General features: G+C 34.7%; 1 protein-coding gene across 1 annotated transcript in view; it reads right to left on the reverse strand.

The window, feature by feature from the left end:
- Positions 1-2,624: 2,624 nt before the first annotated feature.
- The window catches only part of Ccdc39 (coiled-coil domain containing 39), a 78,413-nt gene continuing 57,826 nt past the window's right edge, over positions 2,625-23,211 (reverse strand). Inside the window, exons 14-20 of the mRNA XM_047564491.1 lie at positions 13,481-13,604; positions 7,724-7,883; positions 7,190-7,296; positions 6,296-6,436; positions 5,990-6,169; positions 5,693-5,778; positions 2,625-4,088 (exon numbers count right to left, since the gene is read on the reverse strand). Of these exons, the coding sequence (XP_047420447.1) occupies positions 3,941-4,088; positions 5,693-5,778; positions 5,990-6,169; positions 6,296-6,436; positions 7,190-7,296; positions 7,724-7,883; positions 13,481-13,604 (946 nt within the window). The 3' untranslated portion in view covers positions 2,625-3,940. The remainder of the gene's footprint in view (positions 4,089-5,692; positions 5,779-5,989; positions 6,170-6,295; positions 6,437-7,189; positions 7,297-7,723; positions 7,884-13,480; positions 13,605-23,211) is intronic.

Genomic DNA, 23,211 nt, shown 5'->3' on the forward strand with positions numbered 1-23,211 from the left:
TATAAGGAAAACTACAGAACACTAAGAAAGAAACTGAATAAGACCTTAGAGGGCAGAAGGATTTCATATGTTCTTGGATACACAGAATTAATAATGCAAAAGTGACCATACAACCAAAACAGATCCAATGCAGTTGTCATCAAAATTCCAATGATGTTCTTCATAGAATAGAAGAAGCAGTCATGAAATTCATCTAGAAAAATAAGAGGCCCAGAATAGCCAAAGTAATACTTAGCAAGAAAAGCAAAGCAGGAGGCATCACAATCCCAGATCTGAAATACTACAGAGCTTATATACTATCAAAAACAGCATGGTATTGGTACCAAAAAAGACATGAAGACCAATGGGACAGAAAAGAAGACAAAGATAAACCCACATAATTACAGTTATCTCATCCTAGACAAAGGTACCATAAATATAAATTAGAGAAAAGATAGCCTCTTCATCAAATGGTGCTGGGAAAATGGAAAATCCATAGGTAGTGGGAATGAAATTTAACACCTATCTCTCACCCCCCACCAAACTCAACTCCAAGTGGATCAAGGACCTAGGCATTAGACAAGAAACTCTGAACCTACTAGAAGAAAATGTAGGCCACATACTACAAAATGTCTGCTCAGGAAATGAATTCCTTAACAAGACTCCTAAAGCTCAAGAAGTAATATGGATAATCAATAAATTGGATAGTATCAAACTAAAAAGCTTCTTCACAACCAAGGAAATAGTCAAGAGCAGAAAAAGAGAGCCTATAGAATAGGAGAAAATCTTTGACACCTACACCTCAGTATTCATCTCCAAGATATATAAAGAACTCAAAAAACTTAACAATAACAACAACAACAAAATAACCCAATTAATAAAAGGACAAAGGAACTGAACAGACACTTCTCAGAAAAAGAAACATGAATGGTCAACAAATATATGAAAAAATGTTCAACACATCTCTAGTAATTAGAGAAATGCAAATTAAAACTACACTGAGATTTCATCTCATTCCAGCCAGAATGGCAATTATCAAGAATACAAGTAACAATAAATGTTGACTAGGATGTGGGGAAAACATACCTCATACATTGCTGGTAGGACTGCAACTTGGTCCAATCACTCTGGAAAGCAGTACAGAGATTCCTCAGAAAACTTGGAATAGAACCACCATTTGACCCAGCTATACCACTCTTTGGTATAAATCCTCAGTCTCATCAATGTTTATAGCAACACAATTCACAATAGCAAAGCTATCAAGTGAATCTAGGTGCCCGTCAACAGATGAATGGATAACGAAAATGTGATATACACAATGGAGTATTACTCAGCCATTAAGAATGACTACGATATTTGCCAATAAATAGATGGATCTAGAGAACATCATTCTAAGTGAAATAAATTAATCCCATAAAGCCAAAGGTTGAATGTTTTTGCTGATTATGTGGAAGATAATCCACAATGGGGTGAGGGAGAAGAATAGAAATTCAATGGATTAGACAGAGTGGAATGAAGGGAAGTGAGGGAGTAACAGGAAAAGGAAAGACAGCAGAATGAATCTGAAATGATTTTCCTATGCACATAGATGAATACACCATACTGAATCCCACCATTGTGTACATCCTCAAGAATGGGTCTTAATTAGAATAAGATATATCCCATGCTTGTACAATTATATCAAAATAATTCTATTATCATATATAACTAAAAAGAACCAAAAACAAAAGAAATAGGCTAGTCACTCAAGCATTAAGTCCACAACAAGACACTTAAGAGTTATTTCTATGTACTAATAGTTCTAGTATCAACACTTGATAGTCATACATAATGAAGTTCTTAAAGAGTAAAAACTACCTCTTGGCATAGTCCTTGACCCTTGGGAATCCCAAGTATAGCTTACAATTTTATACATACCATTTTATATAAGAATTAGGATAGTGCCTTCTCCTGTTGTCTACCTGAATTTAGAAATTACACTTTCCTAGGACATACTGAATTGAAGGAATGTACAAACCAGTTTCTAAGGATGTGTTTAGAAAGTGCTTCACAGAAAATTTCTATATATTTATCATATATATATTTATCATATATATTTTCTATATTTATCATATATATATTTTTATATATATATATATATATATATATATATATATATATAAATCAAGGATTTAAATTGTGAAGAATCCCTAGTGAAATCTTCACTAATTTTCTTTGCATCAATAAGTCTTATTGTACATATCCAGGCTGGCTCTGTCTTGGTTTCCATAAGTAGAAGCAGCAAGACTTCCAGATGTAAAGAAAACACCAGATTTGAAAAGGAGTTCATCGTGTCTCACCATCAGCATTATTACACTCAAGTTGGAACTATTATTACAAGGTTCAATGTTAACATGTATGCTGGCCCAAGAAATTAACCATTCCCCAAATTCTGTGCTAGGCTCTAGTTAATGACTCAAATAGGTACAAGTTGCTAGTTACAGTGTAATTAATTACTGTGTCAAGCTCTGTGCATTGTTTATATTATGCAATTTTTTCAATAAATTTTGAACTACATAACTTACTATCTGTATTACAAATAAGGCACAAAAGCAAAAAGTAACTCTAAAGTCAGAGCTTGTAAGACAACCATCTGCATTTATGGAACACAGTGTTTAATATTTCAAGTTCCAAGTAATTTACAAAGTATATATGACTGAGAATTAAGAACTTTGGTGAATAAAGCAACTATAAAATTAATCAGTTTTTAGAGCTTACAAATAAATCTCATGCATTGGAGCAATGTTTTAGCTAAAAATTGCCTGGTATTTTACCTATATTAATCATTGGATTTTACTACTATGCTTTTCCTGGTTATTTCCAAAACAAAACCATTTTTCCAAATGCTAATCAGGAGAAACGGATTTACTACCACTACTGCTTTTCAGAAGGAACTGCATGATGGTTCTAACACATGACAGTTGTAGTGAATATTTTTTCCCAAGGTTTTTAGGAGACACTTGTTTCCATACATGAATTATGATACCTTTATTTGAAATCCAGTTTTATGATATTCCACACTCTATTCCAAGAATTCAGAATTCTGGGTACAAAGTATTAACCAAAAAAATTAATTATGAACCTAGTGGTTCCAATTCTAAATCTAATAATCTACTTCCAATTTAAATTTATAGAATTCTAATAGCAAATCATATCATATCTAGGTTTCTCTAAATTGTTAATTAAATCAAGAAGATTTTTAAAATATATTCTTATTCTTTATACTTGGTTGGCTGTATCTTAAGAGTAAAAGGTTTAATGTGTTGTATTTCTTTCAAAGCCAAAGTAGAGTAATTCTTAGGAATTTAAGATATATTTTTTATTGATAAACTGAACTTCTTTTAGTAGTGTTTTCTTGGGGGGCGGAGGAGTTGGGATGTTATCTTTTGGTTACAAATTATATCAAAAGAAGAAACTGCCTTTAATAGATTTATTTTTCCCTAAAAGTCTCAGAAATATGTCTCTTTGAATAAAGAAAACCTAATATTGGGGTCTTCTAAGGTAAATGAAAATTTTCTTATTATGCACTGAATCTTTAGAAGTTTCCTCCTGAAAGATTGTTACATTAGAAATGTGCAGTTTCGTGAAACAATGAAGCAAACCATTTTTTTAACACTACAAACATCTAAATTACAAGAAAAATACCATTTTCTCTGTACTTAGATAACATATCCTTACTAACAATCTGCTGTTATTATTCTCCTCCTCTATGCATAAAATAATAGGAAAACTAAGAAAATTACCTTTTTGTTTTACAAACTATCAGTTTTTACATTTTCTACTGGATTAAAACTTTTGTCTAATCATTTTTTATTTCTAATACTATTTCAGTAGTCCTGTTATATGGAAACAAAAAAATAGAATGGGGTTTACTATGAGACTTTAGTTTTTGTATTTAAAATATGTACAAAAGAGTTCAAATTCATTTGCTGCTCCTTTTGTTTTTACCACTACTAGAGTCACTAGCTGGCCTAGAAGTTCTGTCTCCTGGTGCAGAGTCTGGGAAGTTGAGCTCTAACACTTTAATCGAAGTCTGAGAAGTAGAAACACTTGTGGAACTTGAAGATGACCTAAAAAAAAAATTATAAATTTAATGCAAATTTTGTAGCTGACCTGAAAAAAAATACTATGAAATTTAGCCCAAAATTTAGATTTGCTACAGACCCCTCTTATTATTGACAAAAGATGTCATAATTCTGTAATTAAAGAGATGGAGAAGTACATATTATTAATAGCACTGATTAATTTTTAAAAAGTATGACCATTAACTGATATCAAAAAACAATTTGGAAAAAGATGAACATAGATTCAATAAATAGCTAAATATGTTACTATATGAGAAAAATGTTTTCAACTTGCTATGGTTTGTGTCTGGAATGTCCCACAAAAGCTCATATGTTGAAGGCTTTCTGCCCAATGCAGCAATTTTGAGAGGTGAGGTTTTGGGGAAGTGACTGGGTCATGAGGTTTCTGACCTCATCAGAGAATTACTCCACTGAGGGATTCATAACTGAATTGACTATTGAGAGGTGACAGAAAGTACAGGAAGTAGGAATGAATTCATAGGAGTGGGTTCTTAGTAGATAGGTGCTTGTCTACTTCCCAGACCCTTCCTTTCTCTGCTTCCTAGCCTCTGTGAGGTGAGCAGCTCTGTTCCACCACACTTTCTTCACCATGACACTCTGCCTTGCCACAGTCAACTCTCAACTAAACTTCTGAAACCAGAAGCAAAAATAAATCTTTCCTCCTTTAAGTTGTTTTACTTGGGTATTGTGTCATAGCAATGAAAAGCTGGCTTAACATACAACTATAATCCATTTCTTAAGAGTTAGAAGCATTAAGTATTAAAGGTTTGCAAGATGGTAACAAAACAGGGGCAAGATTTTGCTGCTAAGAAGAGTAATCAAAATTATAGCTTATATAATAATTGAAGAGGAAAATGCGAGGTATGTTGACAAAAAATTGGGATCATTTGAAAAATAGTCATACAACTGAAATGATAGCTTTTTAAAATATATTTTAAGACAGTACAGGGAAATATAAGTAACTACTTAATATATTTATGTAGAAGTCAATTTTTTATACTTAAAACATTATCTTTTAGAACTCCCTTTTTCTTGGAATCTCTACATGGACAACAGAAGGTAATAAGTAGCTGCTGACTATAGGAGATTGGAAATTCTAAAATAAATAATTTTTTGTTTGCCAACAAAGCACAAGAGTACTGATTAAGCATTGCCAGTGACAGAATTCTAAATAACAATAAACTGCAGAAGGGAAAAAACAGTTTCCTTTTTATCAGAACAAAGTATTCTAATTATATATAATTTCACTAATGCAGTTTTAATCACAAACCCATATGTCCTTTTATGGCTTAAATATTTCCCCCAATCCCAATGCTAGCTATAACCCCCAAATTTCATCCTGCTTTATCCTACTAAAATAGTTGTTAGTCACAGTCCATGTGTCATAACAGGAAAGGTGACAGCAGAAGTCAGAGGGAAATCTTGCTCTACTTCCTATTTCTACATGTGACCTGTGTGATGCTGGCATAGTGAGGTAGCTGAGGGTGAGGAGAGGGCTGGCTAGTCCAACAGCTGTGATAAGGAAGAGGCTGGATGCACCCAGGGTAGCAGCTGTGAGAGTTAAGATGTTTTATTAACCTTCCACTTACCTTACTGACACTAGTGAAGTCTGTGAAGGAGATCTGGAACTCTGGCGACTGCCTCTAGTACCAGCTGTAGGTAGTTCTAACCCATTCTGGAAGAATATTTAACAGTAATCATTAGTCCTACTAATAATTTTTTAGAAAAAAAATAATTTAATTAGTTTTGTTGTATTATAAATATTATAAAAATTTGCATTTTCATGGAGTATAGCATGCCTAGCATGTGCAAAGGCCTAGGTTCAATCCCTAGTACCACAAAAAGAAAAAAGAAAAAAATTTTCTTATTAGAGAGTACTGTAATACCTGTTCAAAGTATGTTTGAAGAATCAGTCTGATCTCAGCATTTTCTTCTATGACATCAGATAACATTTCATCAATGACCTTGTGAAATTGTCTCTCTTCCCGAAGTTTAATGTCTTGTTCTTCTAGTGTTTCATCTCTTGTTTCTTTCAAAAGACGGATTTCTTTTGTGAGTTTTCCACACTGTTGATAAATAATAATCAATTATTAGATAAACAGATTTTACAAAAATTTTGAAGGATAAAGGAGAATTTGGGTTTACCATTTGTGACTTCAAAAAACTAATTGGTTTAATAAAAATATCAATACCTGTTTAGTTACTCTCTCTAATTTTGGTTTCTGGTCCTCAATTTCTCTACGTAGTTGAAATGAATAAGCTTGCTTCTCTGATAATTTTTCTTGAACATTATTTGCTAAATGTTCTATAACTTCTAAAGTGTTTTTCATGCTCTGCAAAAATAATTAACATACTTATTGGTTAGAATAAAAACTGGCATTGCTTCTCATTTGTCAAGTATTTAATTTTAATTCATTAATTTTTGTATATAATACATACCTAATCTATTGGTGCCTAAGTATAATGGTCTTGTGGACTAAATTTTCTATATAAATCCACTGGAAAGGATTTTCATGGTACTTAGAAAAATCAACAATATAAATAACTTGTAATCATGTAATTTTCTAAAGTTCATAATTTATATTATTTGTTCCATCTTTATTTCTAAAAGTTTTTTTATATAGGGTCTGCTTAAGAAGCATATAGTTTTGTCTTTCAGTGACTTGCTTTATTTTTTGTTTGCTTTTTAAGTAAATAAGACTTGAACCCAGGGGCTTTATACATGCTAAGTGTGACTTGCTTTAGTAACTACTTTCTGCTATTTTTATCTTTTAAATGTCAGGTAGCAATCTTAATGTGATTACTAAGGAATTAAATAAGAGTCAGAGGATAGATTATAATTGGCAGCTATGATTCATCAACAAATAACAAATGTCAGTGCTTCTCATTGGAATTTTAACTGATTTACTTAATACTTCACTTGTTTTCTCTCTTTTAAATGAGACTCTTATATCTCTTACTATCTACTTCCCTAAGGATGTACAAAAACTCTATTCTTTGTGTAAGATCAAGAAAATAGAAGTAGTAATAATGATAGTTGACCTTTATTAAGATACTATAGAGAGTAAAGGTACTATAGAATTTACCTGGATATCTTCTTGAAGTTCTCTTATTTGTCTTTGTTTGTATCTGTATTTTTCATCAGCAGCTCTTTTCTGTTCTTCTAGTTGAATTTTTATCTCATATTCATCACCTAGAATTCATAGACTTTTTAGCTAAAACTTTCAATATGTACTCTGTAGAAAGAAATCTTAAAGTTTTACACTAAGTTTCTAACATGTTTTGTTATGAAAGGTTACATTCCTTGTATCTACTTGAGGAAAGGCAATGTGAGCATGTAGTAGCCATTTCTTGCCTAGTCACCACACAGCAGCAATATGCTGCAATTTTTTTCAAATTTGATATTAATTCTCTAGGGAAGTAATATGCCATATACCAATAGAACCAATAAAGAAAATAACATTTTAACAGACCAATTACAAATAAAAGGGAAAAGAAGGGTGATTGGTTTTTCCTACTCAATCAAACATAGTATATTTTTGTTCTCCATGTCTCATGATGCTCTTCAGGTTAAAATAAATACACACTTCATTGTACATATTTTAATAACACCTACGTACTAGACGGTGTCACTTTTTTAAAAGATTGTTTGTAATTGTTGTTGCAGCTCTTGAGCACTTGCAAGGTGTTTTCCAGAGCATAGATTTCTTTTTCAGCTTTACTAATCTTAGCATCCAAACTGTCACCTTCCCTTTGAAGTTCTTCTTTTTCTTGAGCAGCCTATAAAGTATAGAACAGAACGAGTTAAATAAAGGTATTTATCAGGAAGAAAAATGTCTGTCTTTGAAGCAGAAAATAGTTAACTCACAACAATATCAGTGTACCTACCTCAGGGCCTACACATGGGACTAGGAATTTATTTCTTGCACTTGATTTAGAGTAAAAGACCAAATCTTCAGGCCTCCAAAATATGGCACATAGGATACAAAACCATGATGGGAATATAACTAGCCAAAGCTTACCTAAAACTAGCCAACAAAAAGTTAATTGTGTGTAAACCCTACTGAAAACAGAAATGGGGCTAACTAGAGAGGGGTAAGAAACTTGGTATTCAATCAGAAGAATGTTTTTGGTCTCAAAGAGGTTCAGGAACAATTTCTCATTTCAAATCTTTGTAAGTAGTAAAAGCTGAACCAGGTATATCCAGGGAAATAATTTTCTCTGTATGTTTTATCATAATTTAAAAATAATTATGTAAAAAATAGAGATCATTGTGATAAATATAACTAGAAAACATGAAGTCTATAAATTGCTAAAAACTAAAATTTCCTTTGAGTGTACGTATACAGTGAATTTTTACTAGGGTAATATGCCACTGGGCTATACTCCCTATAGTTCAAAGAACCTCTCCAATTAAAGGCTCACAATAAAACAAAATGTACATTGAAATTTTGATTTTAAGTCAAAATCAATATTTTTATTCAATCCCTAGATATATATATTGAAACCAGAATTTGGTCAATGAGAAAGTCTTATTAGCAATGCTTTAGTTCTTAACATTTTCATTGATATTTGTTTCATTATGCTTTAGTACAGGAGTTGTACATATTTTTATAACAAATATAATTTTTAAAAAGCCACAAATGCTTGAGGAGACAGATGAACTTACCCTGATCTGAACATTACACAATGTACACATGTATGGAAGCATCACCTGGTAGCCCATAAGTATGTACAAATTTTATATGTCATAGTTCAGAAAAAAGAAAGATAAAAGTTGTTAGATACGTTATATCTAAGCCCTTTAAGTTGTGTCCAGAAGGGGCAACTATTTTACTTAAAATATAAATAGTGGAGGAAAGAGATGGAATGATTCAAAACAGATGGGTTTTAACTGTGGATTGACTACAGTGAGTTCAGTGACATTAGTAATCCATTCTCCAATCCAATTAGTGACATTAGTAATCCATTCTCCTCCTTGGAGCTCCATTTCTTCACTTTTCAAATGAAGGAGTTAAATCTGTTCATCTTATACAAATTCCTGCTCTAAATCCACATATACCTTGAAATTCTAAAGTTTCTCCATATGCTTCTAAATTGGAGATTATATAATATATTTTTTATTTGGGTTTAGAAAAGTTGGTATTTTGAATCTTTAATAGCTTTCTAACATTTCAAAGCATTTTCAAGTACCTTAGAGTTGGACAATTTCACTAGATTATGGTCATAACTATACTTATAAAGACTAAGAGGAACTTGGAGATAAGATTTGGAAGATACCAGTTCTTCATTAGTTATTGATTATATTTTTCAGTCTGTTTTTTAAGAGTCAGATACTGTGAGATACTAAGATTGATAAAATAAAAACAGAACCACGTATGTTCCATAGACCAGCTACTGCTGTAGGACCAAAAACTGGGCTGTGGGTTGAACTGGGTCCGTGAAAAAAAGACATGTGACTTTATTTGTAAACAGGGTCTTTGCAAATATAATCACAATAAGGTCATTAGGGTTGGCCTTAATCCAATATAACTGATAGTCTTACAAAATGAGAAACTTGAGCACAGACATACAGAGGGAGGACTGCATGGAGACGTAGGAAGAACACCATGTGAAGCTGAAGGTACACCTTCACAAGCCAAGGAACACCAAAGAGTGTCAGTAAACCAGAAGAGGAGAGAGGCATAGAACAGATTCTCCCTCAAAGCCATCAGAATGAAGCAACCTTGCCAACACCGTCATCTTGGACTTCTAGACTCAGAAGTATGAAACAAATTTTTGTTGTTTGATCCATCTAGTTTGTGGCATTTTGTTATGGCAGCCCTAAGAAACTAATAAAAGAGTCAACAAAATTTTTCATGTAAAGGGCCAGGTAGTAACTATTTTAAGGTTTTGGGCCATTCAGTCTATGCTGAAACTACTTTGCAGCAGGAAAACAGTCATAGAAAACACACAAATGAATGAGTGATTATCATGTCTTATAATACTAATTTACAAAACAGGCAGCAGGCAGCATTTGACTGGGGCCTGATTTGCTGACCCCTAATTTACAACATGCAGAAAACAGAAGAGTTGCTAACACTAACCAAACTCCTCTTAGCCAGAGCTATAAACATACATATATGTTCCACCAAGAAAGATCCTTTTGTAGAGAATTGTTAAGAATAAGGAAAAGGGAAAGGGAAAGCTCTTGAATTGACTAGATTTTAATCCTAAATCTATTAAAAAAAAAAAAAAACAGTGATTCTGAAAAATAGAACCACTTTGAAAAATAAAAATTAATATCTAATTGGCAAGTTTAAGTTTTTCCTAGTGAAACTGTTAAAATATTATTTTCCAAAGGTTGAAAGTTATTCTCATACAAATATAAAACAAAAAAGCAGAGTTGTGTTCCCACGGGCCAAAATTCATTTGTATTGTTAGCATTTGCATTACTATAGTTATCTACAAGTTAATATGTAACCCCATAGGATAGATAAAATAAATTAGTTAATATAGAATCAAAGGTATTCACCCCAATTCAATCAGATAATCCCTGAAGGGCCTGCTAGGAAATGCCAAGAATTTGGCATCACCATGTAATGGTGTCATTGTACCCAATGACTGCTCTTCATTTTTACACCATGGATAATTGTTCCTGATAAAAGCTAGACTGAATTTAGTTAGAAGGGCTTGACAGTCAGGGCAAGATGGTGAGTGAGGAGGTGAGGGGCAGGGCCAGAACAAAGGAGCATGGAGAGGGTCTTCTAATGAGGTCAACTCCTGGTTGACAAAAGTGCTCGTGAACACAAGCAGAGGACCCAATCAACAGACATTTCCATACTTGTGTGTTTGAAACTACTTACCTGCCACTGTAGCAGGAAAGCAGTCAAAAATAACACACAAATGGTGGGGAAATCCAATAGAAAAAGTGAAACAGACCCATGGACAGAGGAGGGCATCAATCAGTAATAGTGAGGACAGGGGAGGAGATAGGCAAAGAGGAAATACCAGAGACCATAAAAAGAACAAGCCAAAACTCCCCTGCTGGATTCCCAGCTCTGGGGCCCTTTTGGAGAAGTCTATCTCTGTATCTCTTTCGTCTTTGCAATAAACCTACTACTTGCTTGCTATCTCTGTGTCCTGTTCTTCAATTCTTTGCCAAACAGAGACAACAAACCCAGCACCCCCTAGACAGTAACAGTTACAAAGAAATAAAGGCTCATTTTTTACATATGTGAGTCACGTGAAGTATTATCAGTAAAAAGTTTAAACATATTATACAATAAGAAAATGGAAATAACTATGTGGCAAGCTGTGAATCCCAGAGAAGATGGAAGTAAATTGATACTTAAGTGATATCGGTAAATTGAGGGTGCGGATAGCCTCAAATTATTTAACATGTTATGTATCCATCACTTTCACTATAAATAGAATCATACTCTTTATCACTAAAAAATCTTGCCTGTTTTCCTGAGTAGATTAATCAGCATCATCACAGCAATAACAATAATAATAGCTAATATTTGAGTGCCATCTTGTGCCAAGCACTGTCCTGAGGGCTTTGCATATATTTTCTTATTTACTTCTTCCAACAAAAGTAACAATATTACCATCCTCATTGTGCAAGTGAGAAAACAGGTCTCAAGTAGTCATACAACTTATTCAGTATCACTTACTTGAAGTTAAAGCAGGATATGGACAGAGGCATGCTTAACACCAGTACATATAACTCTCCATAGCCCTTGTTGGTAGAGAAGCATAACTGGAATTGCAACATGTCAATTCTTCCAACACCTAAAGTATTAGAGCCTACCCATCACCCTATTGGGCCCTTTAAAACCTGGGAGGGGGAGTGTCCTGTTTCTATTCCATAGAAGCCTGAGGTTATAACAAAGATTTAAGAGTTAGCACTGTTTCCCATAGGTTAAGCAGAGTTTCCAAGGGTTACAGTGGTAGGCATGTCACACTCGATGTATGTGTTAGGGGAAAACTTGAAGAAAGGCTACTGAAGAAAACTTGGCTGCTTAAGGAGATATGTAGAAGTTGAAGACAGCATCCACAAGGACCATTCTCTGAAGGTGTGAATTGGGGAGATGTCCTTCCTACCTCTATCCATGAATCCAAGTTACAATTTTCATTCCTTCCTTATAGTGTTTTGAGTAATTCCCCAAACCTTTCTATGAAGAAATTCACATCTATTCAGGGTATTTTCTACATGGAAAAGACGAATGTAGCAGTACACAGGAACAAAATTATATCCAATTCCTGATCAGTTCTGGAGTTCCCTCTTCTGGGTTCTTAGGTTTAAGATAACCATGGGATGGCAGACAACTCTCAAACATCAGAAAAGAAAAAGCAGTTTTTTTGGGTGCAGTTGGTGCCTGCCTGTAATCCCAGCAGCTTTGGGAGGCTGAGGCAGGAGGACTCAAGTACAAATCGAGCCTTAGCAAGGCCCTAAGCAACTTAGTGAGATCCTGTCTCAAAATTTAAAAAAAAAGTTCCACTGGTTTCAAAAAAGAGAGAGAGATTGAGAGAGATTGAGAGAGAGAGAGAGAGAGATAAAGCAGTTTTACCTGATCTGTCTGTCTCCTTTACAGTAAGAGGGCAAAGGAGTAGCCCTCTTCCTCTCTGGACAATAGGACTGCAATGGTAACTGGAGTTTAAGACTCAGAAGTATTATAGTTCCCAGAGAATGATAAGGTCCTGGGTATGGCATATGAGTGGGTCGCTATAATGAAATAAAGTGTTAAGGAGTTGAACAGGTGTCCCATGCATGCTGAAGGCCCCCAGAATGATATGTCTTAGAGTACAACAGATTTTGACCTTGACTAGATGAGGGAAAGTGACATGATATAAATGATAGATAGAAAAAGAAAGATGGTTAAAGAATGGTCAAATAGAATGTCCTGAACTCAAAAGAGAAAGTTGGCAGCAGGCTTTGGGACCCAGAGGGCATACTTGACTCTCTCAGATTGGAGGTATACAGAACTGACAAGGCGCCTGCGTGCAACTGGGAGGCTAAGGCAGAAGGATCACGGGTTCAGAGCCAGTCTCTACAAAAGAGAGGTGCTAAGCAACTCAGTGAGACCCTGCCTCTAAATAAAACACAAAACAGGGCTGGGGATGTGGTCAGTGGTTGAGTGACCCTGAGTTCAATCCTGATATGGGGGAAAAAAAACTGAAAATGTGATAATGCTTCATTATCTCCATCTAGCAACTAATATTTTGGACCTTATCAGTGCACTAGCTAATGACCCTAACTAACTGAAATAGTTGCTATATTTCATGGAAAACATTTGCTCTTTTGGTTCTTTTAAATCCAGAGGATTACTGTGAGTGAGTTAACAAAGAAAGAATACTTCATACTATCACATCTGGAAATCGATTAAGAGTACCTTTATTACATAATAGGCCTGTGTTTTCTCCTCTTCTCCCTCAGGAGGCAGCATAACAACAGTAAGAATTTCATATCTATTCTTCAGCTTATTGATTTTACTTAGCCGCTCATGAAACTCAGCACTAATACAGAGGAAAAAAATTAAAGGAAAATTAATTTACAAAGTCATAGCTGAGGAACCCCAAGTGTAGGCAACCCAAATATCTCCTAATAGGAAATAAACAAATATGCCTAACTTTTCCTCCAGAGTGAGATACTACCTTTTGCTCCTGAGGCACATTCAAACATCTTTGAAAAGATAGTCCAGAACAGGGCAGTAAATACCTCCCCCTGCAAGGCATGCATAAATATGAGACACTGATAGAGAACTGTCTCCCAACATTCCAGATTCAGATTCTTAAGTTGTTACTCTTTCCTTTTGTTGTAATAAATTTATATTTTACAAGCTATTTTTCAGAAGTTATTTTACAATAATACCAGTAGTGCTAATATACTCATGGCAATATGGAGGGTGAATCATTTACCTGCAATAATCTCATGAAAGTAAGACAAAAAACCATAGTGGCAAGAAATCTTCAACCTACCAATTTTCCTGCACCAAGAGGAAAGTAATGGCAAAATATATTTAGTGTCATAAGTTAAAGATTTTCTTATTTTTAATTGCCACTAATGTTTCATCAGAAAAAAAAATTTACCAGTCCTTCATGTGATCTAAATGGCTTGCTAGCCTTCAAGCTTAACATAGTAGACTGAGTAGAAGTTTATCTGTCTTTTTTTTCTGAGATGAAAAAGTTTTTAAAGCCATAATATCCCTAGAAACAAGAAAGACACAAATATTTTCACAAATCCATAGAAAAAAATGGAAAACAGATGGGATAAGGGTGATAGAAAAAGATAGATGCTCCTGGAAGATTAGTGAGCAAAAACTGTTTTCCATCATAGAAGTTTGAAGAAATCCCAAACTCAAGAAGAATAATTTAAAAAGCAAGACTGATCTGTAAGGCTACCAGCAATGGGCAGTTAATAAAAGGATTATTCACAGACCATCTGGGCCATTCCCCTCAATCCCCCCATAGTATACAGAGATGTTGACAGGAATGGTCTCTACTCTGATGATAACTGAAAAATCACCAGAGTAGCATATACGCTGGTGCTAGAGAGAAAAAGCAAGTCCAGGCTTTCACAACAGTGGAAGTAAATGAAAAAGAAAGGCAGTTCCACTTAGCAACATAATGAAGTTCTCTTCATTCAAAATAAATACCCCCTAATTCTTGGTAACAATGGAAGTCCTGACCCTGCCTATTAACAATCTATGCTCCTTAGGGTACAAACAAGTCAAGAGCCTAAAACCAGGCTCCCATTTGGGGGAGAGATCTGTTGAAGAAAGAGATCTACTTAATTACAAAGAAAACCCTTACCAATTACCTATCTCAATATCCACAGATTATTAATTAAGCATTTATTAATAAGTAAGCCAAGGATCATCAAACATTTATGAAATGCTAACAGCATGAATTGAAAGAACAAAATGAACAAAGAACAACAAATGCTGGGAGATAGATAATGCATTGAATAAAACTCTCAAAGTATTCTAATTGGTATTAGTATTTAGTATTTAATATTCTCTAAAATATGAAAAACTATCAGCTCCAAAAATACCCATAAAGCAAGATGGGAAAAGAAATGACTAATGAAAAAACAACAGTTCTTGCAAAAGAGTTTTCCTTTTCAATAAACATCAGTAAAGAATAAAGATTCAGTTTGTAAGTTGCAGAGATGAAGAAATGTGGAGGAAGCTAACCAGAGAGAAAAGGAACTAGGGAGAGAGAAAAAAAGAATACTTAAGAAAGAAATAAGGTAGAAAATGAGAGAAAAGTTAAGAAACCTAGAGGACAGCATCCACTAAGAATGAGCAAAAAATGGGAAAAACAGAAAGTGTTGGTGAGAAAAAATGTAATAGAGAAAAATAGTCCCCTGACCTAAAGAAAGATGTGAATTAAGTAATTAATTGAAAGAGTTCTCCAAGAGTCAAACAAGAAAAATTTAAATACCCAGACATGAACAGCAAGGATAAAGAGATTGTCCCAAAGCTTTCAAAGAAACCCAACAACAAAAACTAGGTTCCCTATAATGTAAACTGAATTAGTCTGGAATCAGACCTCTCATAAAAACATTGTATTCTAAGTATAATCAGTGTTTTCAAGAATACATGAAAGATGAGGAGGGAAAAAGTAGAAGTAAAAGGTTCTAAGTCTTTTCAAGGAAGGGGAAAAGAAAAGTCTCTTTTGAATTTACAAATGACCAGAAAATAATTAGATTTCTTTTCAATTAAAAAAGGGGAAAATAAAATTCATTAAACCAATAAAAGACAGGAGAGAGAGAAAGATTAAATACATGCTAATTTCTTAATGTTTATTGAAAAGTCATATGGATATGAATGTAGACAGATGTAGATATACACTCCGTGTGAACCAGCAATTTCTCTCCTAGGTATTTAACCAGGAGAAAAGCACGCACATGTCTTTGCCAACAATACATATGTTCATAGCAGCTTTGTTTATAATAGCTAAAAACTAGAAGCAACATGAACGTCCATTTTTCATCAGGTATATGTATAAACAAATGGGAGTATCATTAAACATTAGTTTTGAGAAAATAAATAGAGTCAGCAAATCATCCTGACTGCCACCTGTTGTATATAGCCCATAAGTAAAGAATGACTTTTATATTTTTAAATAGTTGGAAAAAAAAAATAACTAAATTTCATGAAAGATGCAAACAAAATTTCATTGTTCATAAGGTTTTCTGGAATATAGCTATGCTCATTTACTTATATATTTTCTATGGCTGCTTTCACTCCACAATGGCAGAGTTGAGTTATTGAAATAAAGACCACAAAGTTTGCAAAGTATTATAATAATTACTATCTAACCTTTGCAGAAAAGTGTGCCAATCTCTGATGAAAAGAAATTATTAGTGATTATACACAATACGGATGAGTCTCAAAATAATTATGTCAAATGAAAAACTCAGGAAAGGCATATTTACTAATGATTGCATTCATATAAAACTCCTGGGCTGGGGAGATAGCTCAGTTGGTAGAGTGCTTACCTTGCAAGCACAAGGCCCTGAGTTCGATCCCCAGTACCGCAAAAAAATAAATAAATAAATAAATAAACTCCTGAAAATGCTCTCTAAGGAGATCCAAGATGGCAGAATAGAGGAAGCAGAGTTCCTGGCTGCTCTGTGGCATGAAACCAAGAAAGCAGATGGGTAGCTACTCCATAAGGTGGGTGAACTAAAAAAAAGAAGGGTATGCTTTACTGGAAACTAAAACTGGACATTCAAAGCAGATCAGGGACGCAGGAGGTTGGCTATAATAAAATAAGGAAAAAATCCCCAGTGGCACAGTCAAGCCAGAAGTTTCAGTCAGAAAGGTCCCTCTGTAAGCATAGTAGAGGGATAAGGGAATTAAAAGAACCCACATTTTGGGGGAGGTCCGAGGCATGTCTAGGTATTTAGTGTTTAGAGACCAAAGACATTGCCCAACAAACCTGAAGGACTTGCTGCATGATATCCAAGTGTGGGGAAAGAAGCCACCATCTCTCCAGGCAGTGTGAGGAAGACAAAGGAAGGAACCATTTTACAGCTGCAGTGTGGGGGCCAGCAATTGAGGATGCTGATTCCCAGCAAACCCAAATTTGACCCAAAATACAGGCCCAGTAAACACAAGGTGCACGACATAGAGTGTGCTTAAGTGACCAGAAGAAAATCAAACATGGAGAGAGGCTTATGCAAGGGACAACTGGTCACAGAAACCCACCTGGCTCTAGCCCTCCCCCTCCAATCCAACTGTTTGCAAGACTGGCTAGGAGAGACTCATCTGGCCGGGAACATGGAAAGGTCCGGGGGCAGGAGAAAACTGTTTGGAGACTGAACTTGAGACCAGGAAATAAAGGTCTGCAGGTGACATAGGGGACTAAGAATTGGCTTCCCTACCACATGAGGGGAACCCAGGAAAGCCCTGGGTTAAAGTCCTAAAACACAGGCCAGCAAGTACTGGGTGCTGGAGGTGTGCTGATCTCCAGACCAGTTGGCATTCAGCGAAAATCTGGAGCCCCCATAAACCTGAAGTGCCTCCAGGAATTCCACCTGTGGGATTACCTTTCTCACTCCAGCAATCCAGAGAATGGAGCATCATGCTCTAGATGACCCCACCTAAAACTGCTGAGAAGAGAAACAGACTATTTTGAACTCCAACTGAAAGAATTCTTTAACTTTTCATAAGATATTTTTTTTAATTCTTTTTTACTATTTGTGACCTTAATGGTACATGGACATTTATACAGTTGGCTTTTTCTTTCTTTTTTACTTTTCATCTCTAGCATTTTTTAAGTCAGTTATTTTACATGGATTAGTTTTTGGCGAACTAGGATGTTTGATTAGTATATTTTGGTTTTGTTTTGTATTCTTTTATTTTTATGTGTAACTTTTTAATTTAAATTTTTGCTTTATGTACATTTTTTTCTCCTACTTCTGTTTCCCTTGATTCTATTTTCTTCTGATAATAGCCAATCTCCATTGTTCTCTTTCACTCTTCCATTAATCTTTTACTTCTGTCTTCTGTCCTCCTCCCTCATAATCATCACATCACATTTGTTGTTTTCCTTTTCCACCATTTGAAAATATAAACCCTTTTGCAAACACTGCTTTTATTATAGGCATAACTGAGTCCTATCATTTCTGTTTATTGTGATAATTAACATTATAGATGTCATAATAGGAATTATTTGGTTTAATGCTGTAAATTGTTTGCATTGGTTATTGTTATTATTTGTTTCCCCCTAAACAATGAGGTACTGGAAACCTTCAGGGACACTATAAGTTCACAGTTAGAAACTCTACTGCTTCAGATCCACATGTTAGATGGGCAGACATACAAACAACACGAAAAAGCAAGGGAACAAGTTGCCCCAAGCAAACCAAGATACTCCAATAACAGAATCCATCAAAACTACAGTGGAAGAAAGGTCAGAGAAGGAGTTTGGAATGTACATAGTTAAACTGATCTGCAAAGTACAGGATGATGTAAGACAGCAAAGACAGGTAGCAAAAGATCACTTTATAGCTTCACAGGTTGCTAGGTGACGAGGTGGGTGTACCTGACTCACGTGGCTCTTCCCCTATGGAAGAAGTGACTCCCAGACCCAGGAGATCGAGAACAAATACCATACCCTCCCTGCTCCTCCTTTCCTCGGCAGGAAGTCTACTACCCTGGGTGGCATCCCATGACTAGGGCAGGGTTTGTGGGGACATCTCCTTCCAGGCAACTTGAGACTGCATGTCTTCTGCATTCCAGAGGCAGCTGTATGTAGGTACCACTTCACGACCCTGGCCCACCCATGCCCTGCAGAGACTTGGTACCCACACTGCAGCTCCCCATCTACCAACATGTTTGGAAGACAATGCAGCCATATTGGATTATCCCCAAAGGGGAAGCCACCATTTTTAGGCAGGGCAACTCCCACCTTGAGATGCCTGCTAGAGACTGGAAGATCATTAGCAGGTACCTCTTTTGCATCAGGCTACTGAAGATTGGGAGGTTTGGATAGTACATGACTGTTATATTGTAGATTTTTTTTTAATTTTTAAGCCTTTACTTCTTTATTTTTCTTGCTCTCTTTTCCTTTTATTTACCTGTTTCCTCAGAGTCTCTTTCTCCCTTTTCTCAAGCTAACAACCAATTTTCTTTGATCCTGCTCTCATTCCTCCCATGATGTGGTACCTCTGTATACTCTCTTCTTACCCCATTAGCAGTTACATCCTACACCCCTCCCCATCTTCTTTGTCCACCATTAGAAATTGTAGATCTCATTACAAACCTATTGGTTATACTGTAGATAATAAACTCATCCTGTTTATTACTACAATACTGTTAATGTCTTCATAGGGGCTATCTGGTTTAGGGCTGCATATTGTTTCTTTTGGATGCTGCTAATATTGATCTTTCCCTTAAAGGAGAGATATTGGAAACCTGAAGGGTCACAATAAGCCTACAGGGGGAAACTATAATACCTCAGACCTCAGATCTGCACTACTAGAGGGGAAGATATAGGAACAACATGAAGAAAGTGTCTTTCAGTCATAGACATTATGTTCATGGAAAAAATGGAAGTGTATGGTAATCTCATATCAGAAAAATTATGTAAAAATTCTAACTGGAACATCAGATAAATGAAGAACCTAACTTGGGAACCAGGTAAATAGAAAGGTCTCAGGAAAAAGAAAAACAGGAAAAATAAAAGTATTTCACAGATTTTACCAATGGAAATAATTAATTATGATCATTTCTATATTCCTTTTACCAGTTAGTTCAGATTCATAACTCTTGGGGAGAGAATCTTATTTTCTAAACTTAGCTTTATGCATGATCTTTTGTTTTATCTTTTTGGAAAGAGGAAAAATCAGATGAAAATATGTCAGGAACTCTTCTGATCAGGCAAACACTTGGGTTTACTATCCCACAAAAACTGTATGCAGTGGGGACCTTGATCATAATGGGAACAGTATGTGACCTCCTATCACATGTATGTCAACAAACAATTTTATGGCCAACATTCATCCATTCACTAGATATGTCAGGAATTATTTCTGGCGCTAGAGATTTAATTGTATATAGTTATGTAATGCACAACTGTGTTTTGTATATAGTAATTTCATGAGATAATAATTGAGCTGAAAAGTTCTGATTACTCATGATGGTGTAAATGTCTTTACATCATAGCACAATGCAAGAGTCAGGTGTTTCTGGTGATACTGTGTAAACAAACCTATTATACTCTAGCCATATAAAAATGTAGCACTTTCAATTATATATAGTACATGATGCATGAAAATGACAATAAATGACTTTGTTACTCATTAAAAAAAGAGTAAAATTGGTTAACTATAACAGAGCTATATTAAAGTAATAACCAAATACTTAGGATGGGGATATGCTGGGTAGGGTCCAAATAGAGATGTGTATGTGTGGATGGTTGTATTTTTATCTGAATACATTTTTATGATAAAAATGTAAATTGGTTTTCCCTTTTATTTCACAAGTTTAAGCAAAAGGAGCTAAATAAAAAGGAAATTTCAAAGTTGTGAATATAAATTAAAACATAGTGTGCATATATTTTAAATAACCAATATAAATTTTAAAGAAATTATTTAATTAAATACAAGTCAGTTTACTTTATATTCAGTCTACAATTTTCCTAATGAGCAGCTGAACACTTTATTGACTTCAGACCATTCATGAATTCATTCATTTGTTCATTATATCATTCAGCAAATATGGAATGTGTCTTAAGTGTTTCAATGCTAGTTTCTGGGGATGTATAAATCAAACCCAAGAGTTCCTGCCCTCTAAATACTATCTTTAATTTTGGAGGCATTTTTCTTCAGTCAAATATATTTCAAAATAGACCTAGTGTTATATCTATAAAAAATAGATGTAGCCCTACTGAGAAGTGAAGAGAACTAATTTAAATACCTTCTCTGTCTTTATCAGAGAAGTGGCTAGAAAATGTGTATGCTGAGTTGCCTCACAAGAAAAAAGCAGAGGTAATCTTTCTTACCCAAGGATTTTGTAGATTAATCACAAGAGCCACGTAAAGTCGTTACTGGGTGTAGACATCCCTGTAACAACTTTCAAGGTCTTTTATTGGCACATACATAGCTAAGTGTTTGTAAATATTTTGCTCTAGCCTAGAAAAATGGAGGCTTCCATTAATTCAGATTGTCCCAATAATGTTTCATCTTGAATAATCATTGAAAAAAGTCAGCAAAAGGAAGCAAACTGTGCTGTCACAATTTAGAAGTTATACATTTTTAAAAAAACCTATAACAATTTAGAAATGAGAGACAAAATTGTTGAATGAGACTGGTACTTTGGAATTGAACTCATTCAACATATTTATGTTTTCTTTAAAAAGACAAAATGGACCCAGGTTTTCCTATCTGGACAGTAGCATTATTCACTGTATTAATTTCTTTTTTTTTTTTTTTGCGGTGCTGGGGATTGAACCCAGGGCCTTGTGCTTGCAAGGCAAGCACTCTACCGACTCAGCTATCTCCCCAGCCCCTGTATTAATTTCTTTAAAGAAGAAATATCAAAAGAGGAAGAAGAGGAAGAGGAAGAGGAAGGAGAAGGAGGAGAAGAAAGAAGAAAGGAGGAGGAGGAGGAGGAGGAAGAAGAGGAAGAAGAAGAGGAAGAGGAAGAGGAAGAGAAGAAGAAGAAGAAAAGAAGAAGAAGAAGAAGATGAAGAAGAAGAAGAACAAGAAGAAGAACAAGAAGAAGAAGAAGAAATAATAATAATAAACCCTCATAGGAAAATAGCAGCTAGTCACAAGGAGCTGAACCATCCTCATCCTGCACAGCAAGTTCTCACAGAAAATTGACAAACTTATTGAAGCATAATTTGGCTTCCTGCATCACTTGGGGAACAGGAACATGTGATTGTGTGAGTCACAGCAGCTTACTTTTCACAATTACTTATCACTATAAATTAATAATTTGTGTCTCTGGTATTGTATGGAAGTATGTGATCTAAGTGAATACCACCTTTGCTTTTGCAATATTAAAAATGAATCCAATTTGGTGATGCAAAAACTCAAAATTTGATCCTGGACATGATCCTATGATGACTGGACTCAGGAAGGGAATTAATGCCATTTCGGGAAATGCCTTCCCCATCCTCTATCAAGAGCATTTTAAAGTCCAAAATCACTAGCCACATGTCCCAGGGAGAGAGTCACTCATTTTCTAAAGTTTTAAAAATTTCTACAAACATGATTTTGCAACTCTCAATGTGTTTATTAAAGTATTTTGTAAAGATTTTAATTCATTCCCAAATATTAATTTGGGAGGATTTTTTTTCCTCATCTGAACACTAGATAACACTTAAAAAAAAAGTATTATATTTGAGTCTTTGTGTTTTCAAATCTTTATGTAACACCTTTATAAATCAGTCTACACTGATAGCATCAAACTGGTTCAGGGTGAAAAATAAACTTCCAAACTTAGGGGAAAAAAAGAAAATGATCACTTCAATAAAGAGATAAAGATTCTGAAAAAATAAATAAATAAATAAAAAACATAAATCCTTCAAATGAATGAAACAATAAGCCAAATTAAAAGTTCAATAGAAAGCATCACCAACAGACTAGACCACTTGGAAGACAGAACCTCAGACAATTAAGACAAAATATATAATCTTGAAAGTAAAGTTGACCAAGGAAAGAAGATGTTAAGAAACCATGAACAGAACTTTCAAGAATTATGGACTAAAAGGGAAAGACCAAATTTAAGATTTATCAGGACAGATGAAGGCTCAAACCAAAGGATATAAACCAAAGGAATGCACAATCTTTTCAATGAAATAATATCAGAAAAGTACACAAAGCCTGTACTTCAGAATATTCTCAAAAAAATATTCAATGAAGATAAAATGAAAACAAAAAAGTGAAAACCAGCAAAGAGAAGAACTACACTAAAGCAATAGTCAATCAAAGGAGAAACTAATTCAAATTGTAGAAATAAACCAAAATGACCAGGAACACATTTCATATATTAATAATGACCTTGAATATTAATGGCCTAAAGTCATCAATCAAAAAACATATAGATCATAAGACTGGATTAAAAAATAAGACCCAACAATATGCTGTCTCCAAGAGACTCAC

Source organism: Sciurus carolinensis, chromosome 9, assembly GCF_902686445.1.
Source record: "Sciurus carolinensis chromosome 9, mSciCar1.2, whole genome shotgun sequence".
NCBI lineage: Eukaryota > Metazoa > Chordata > Mammalia > Rodentia > Sciuridae > Sciurus > Sciurus carolinensis.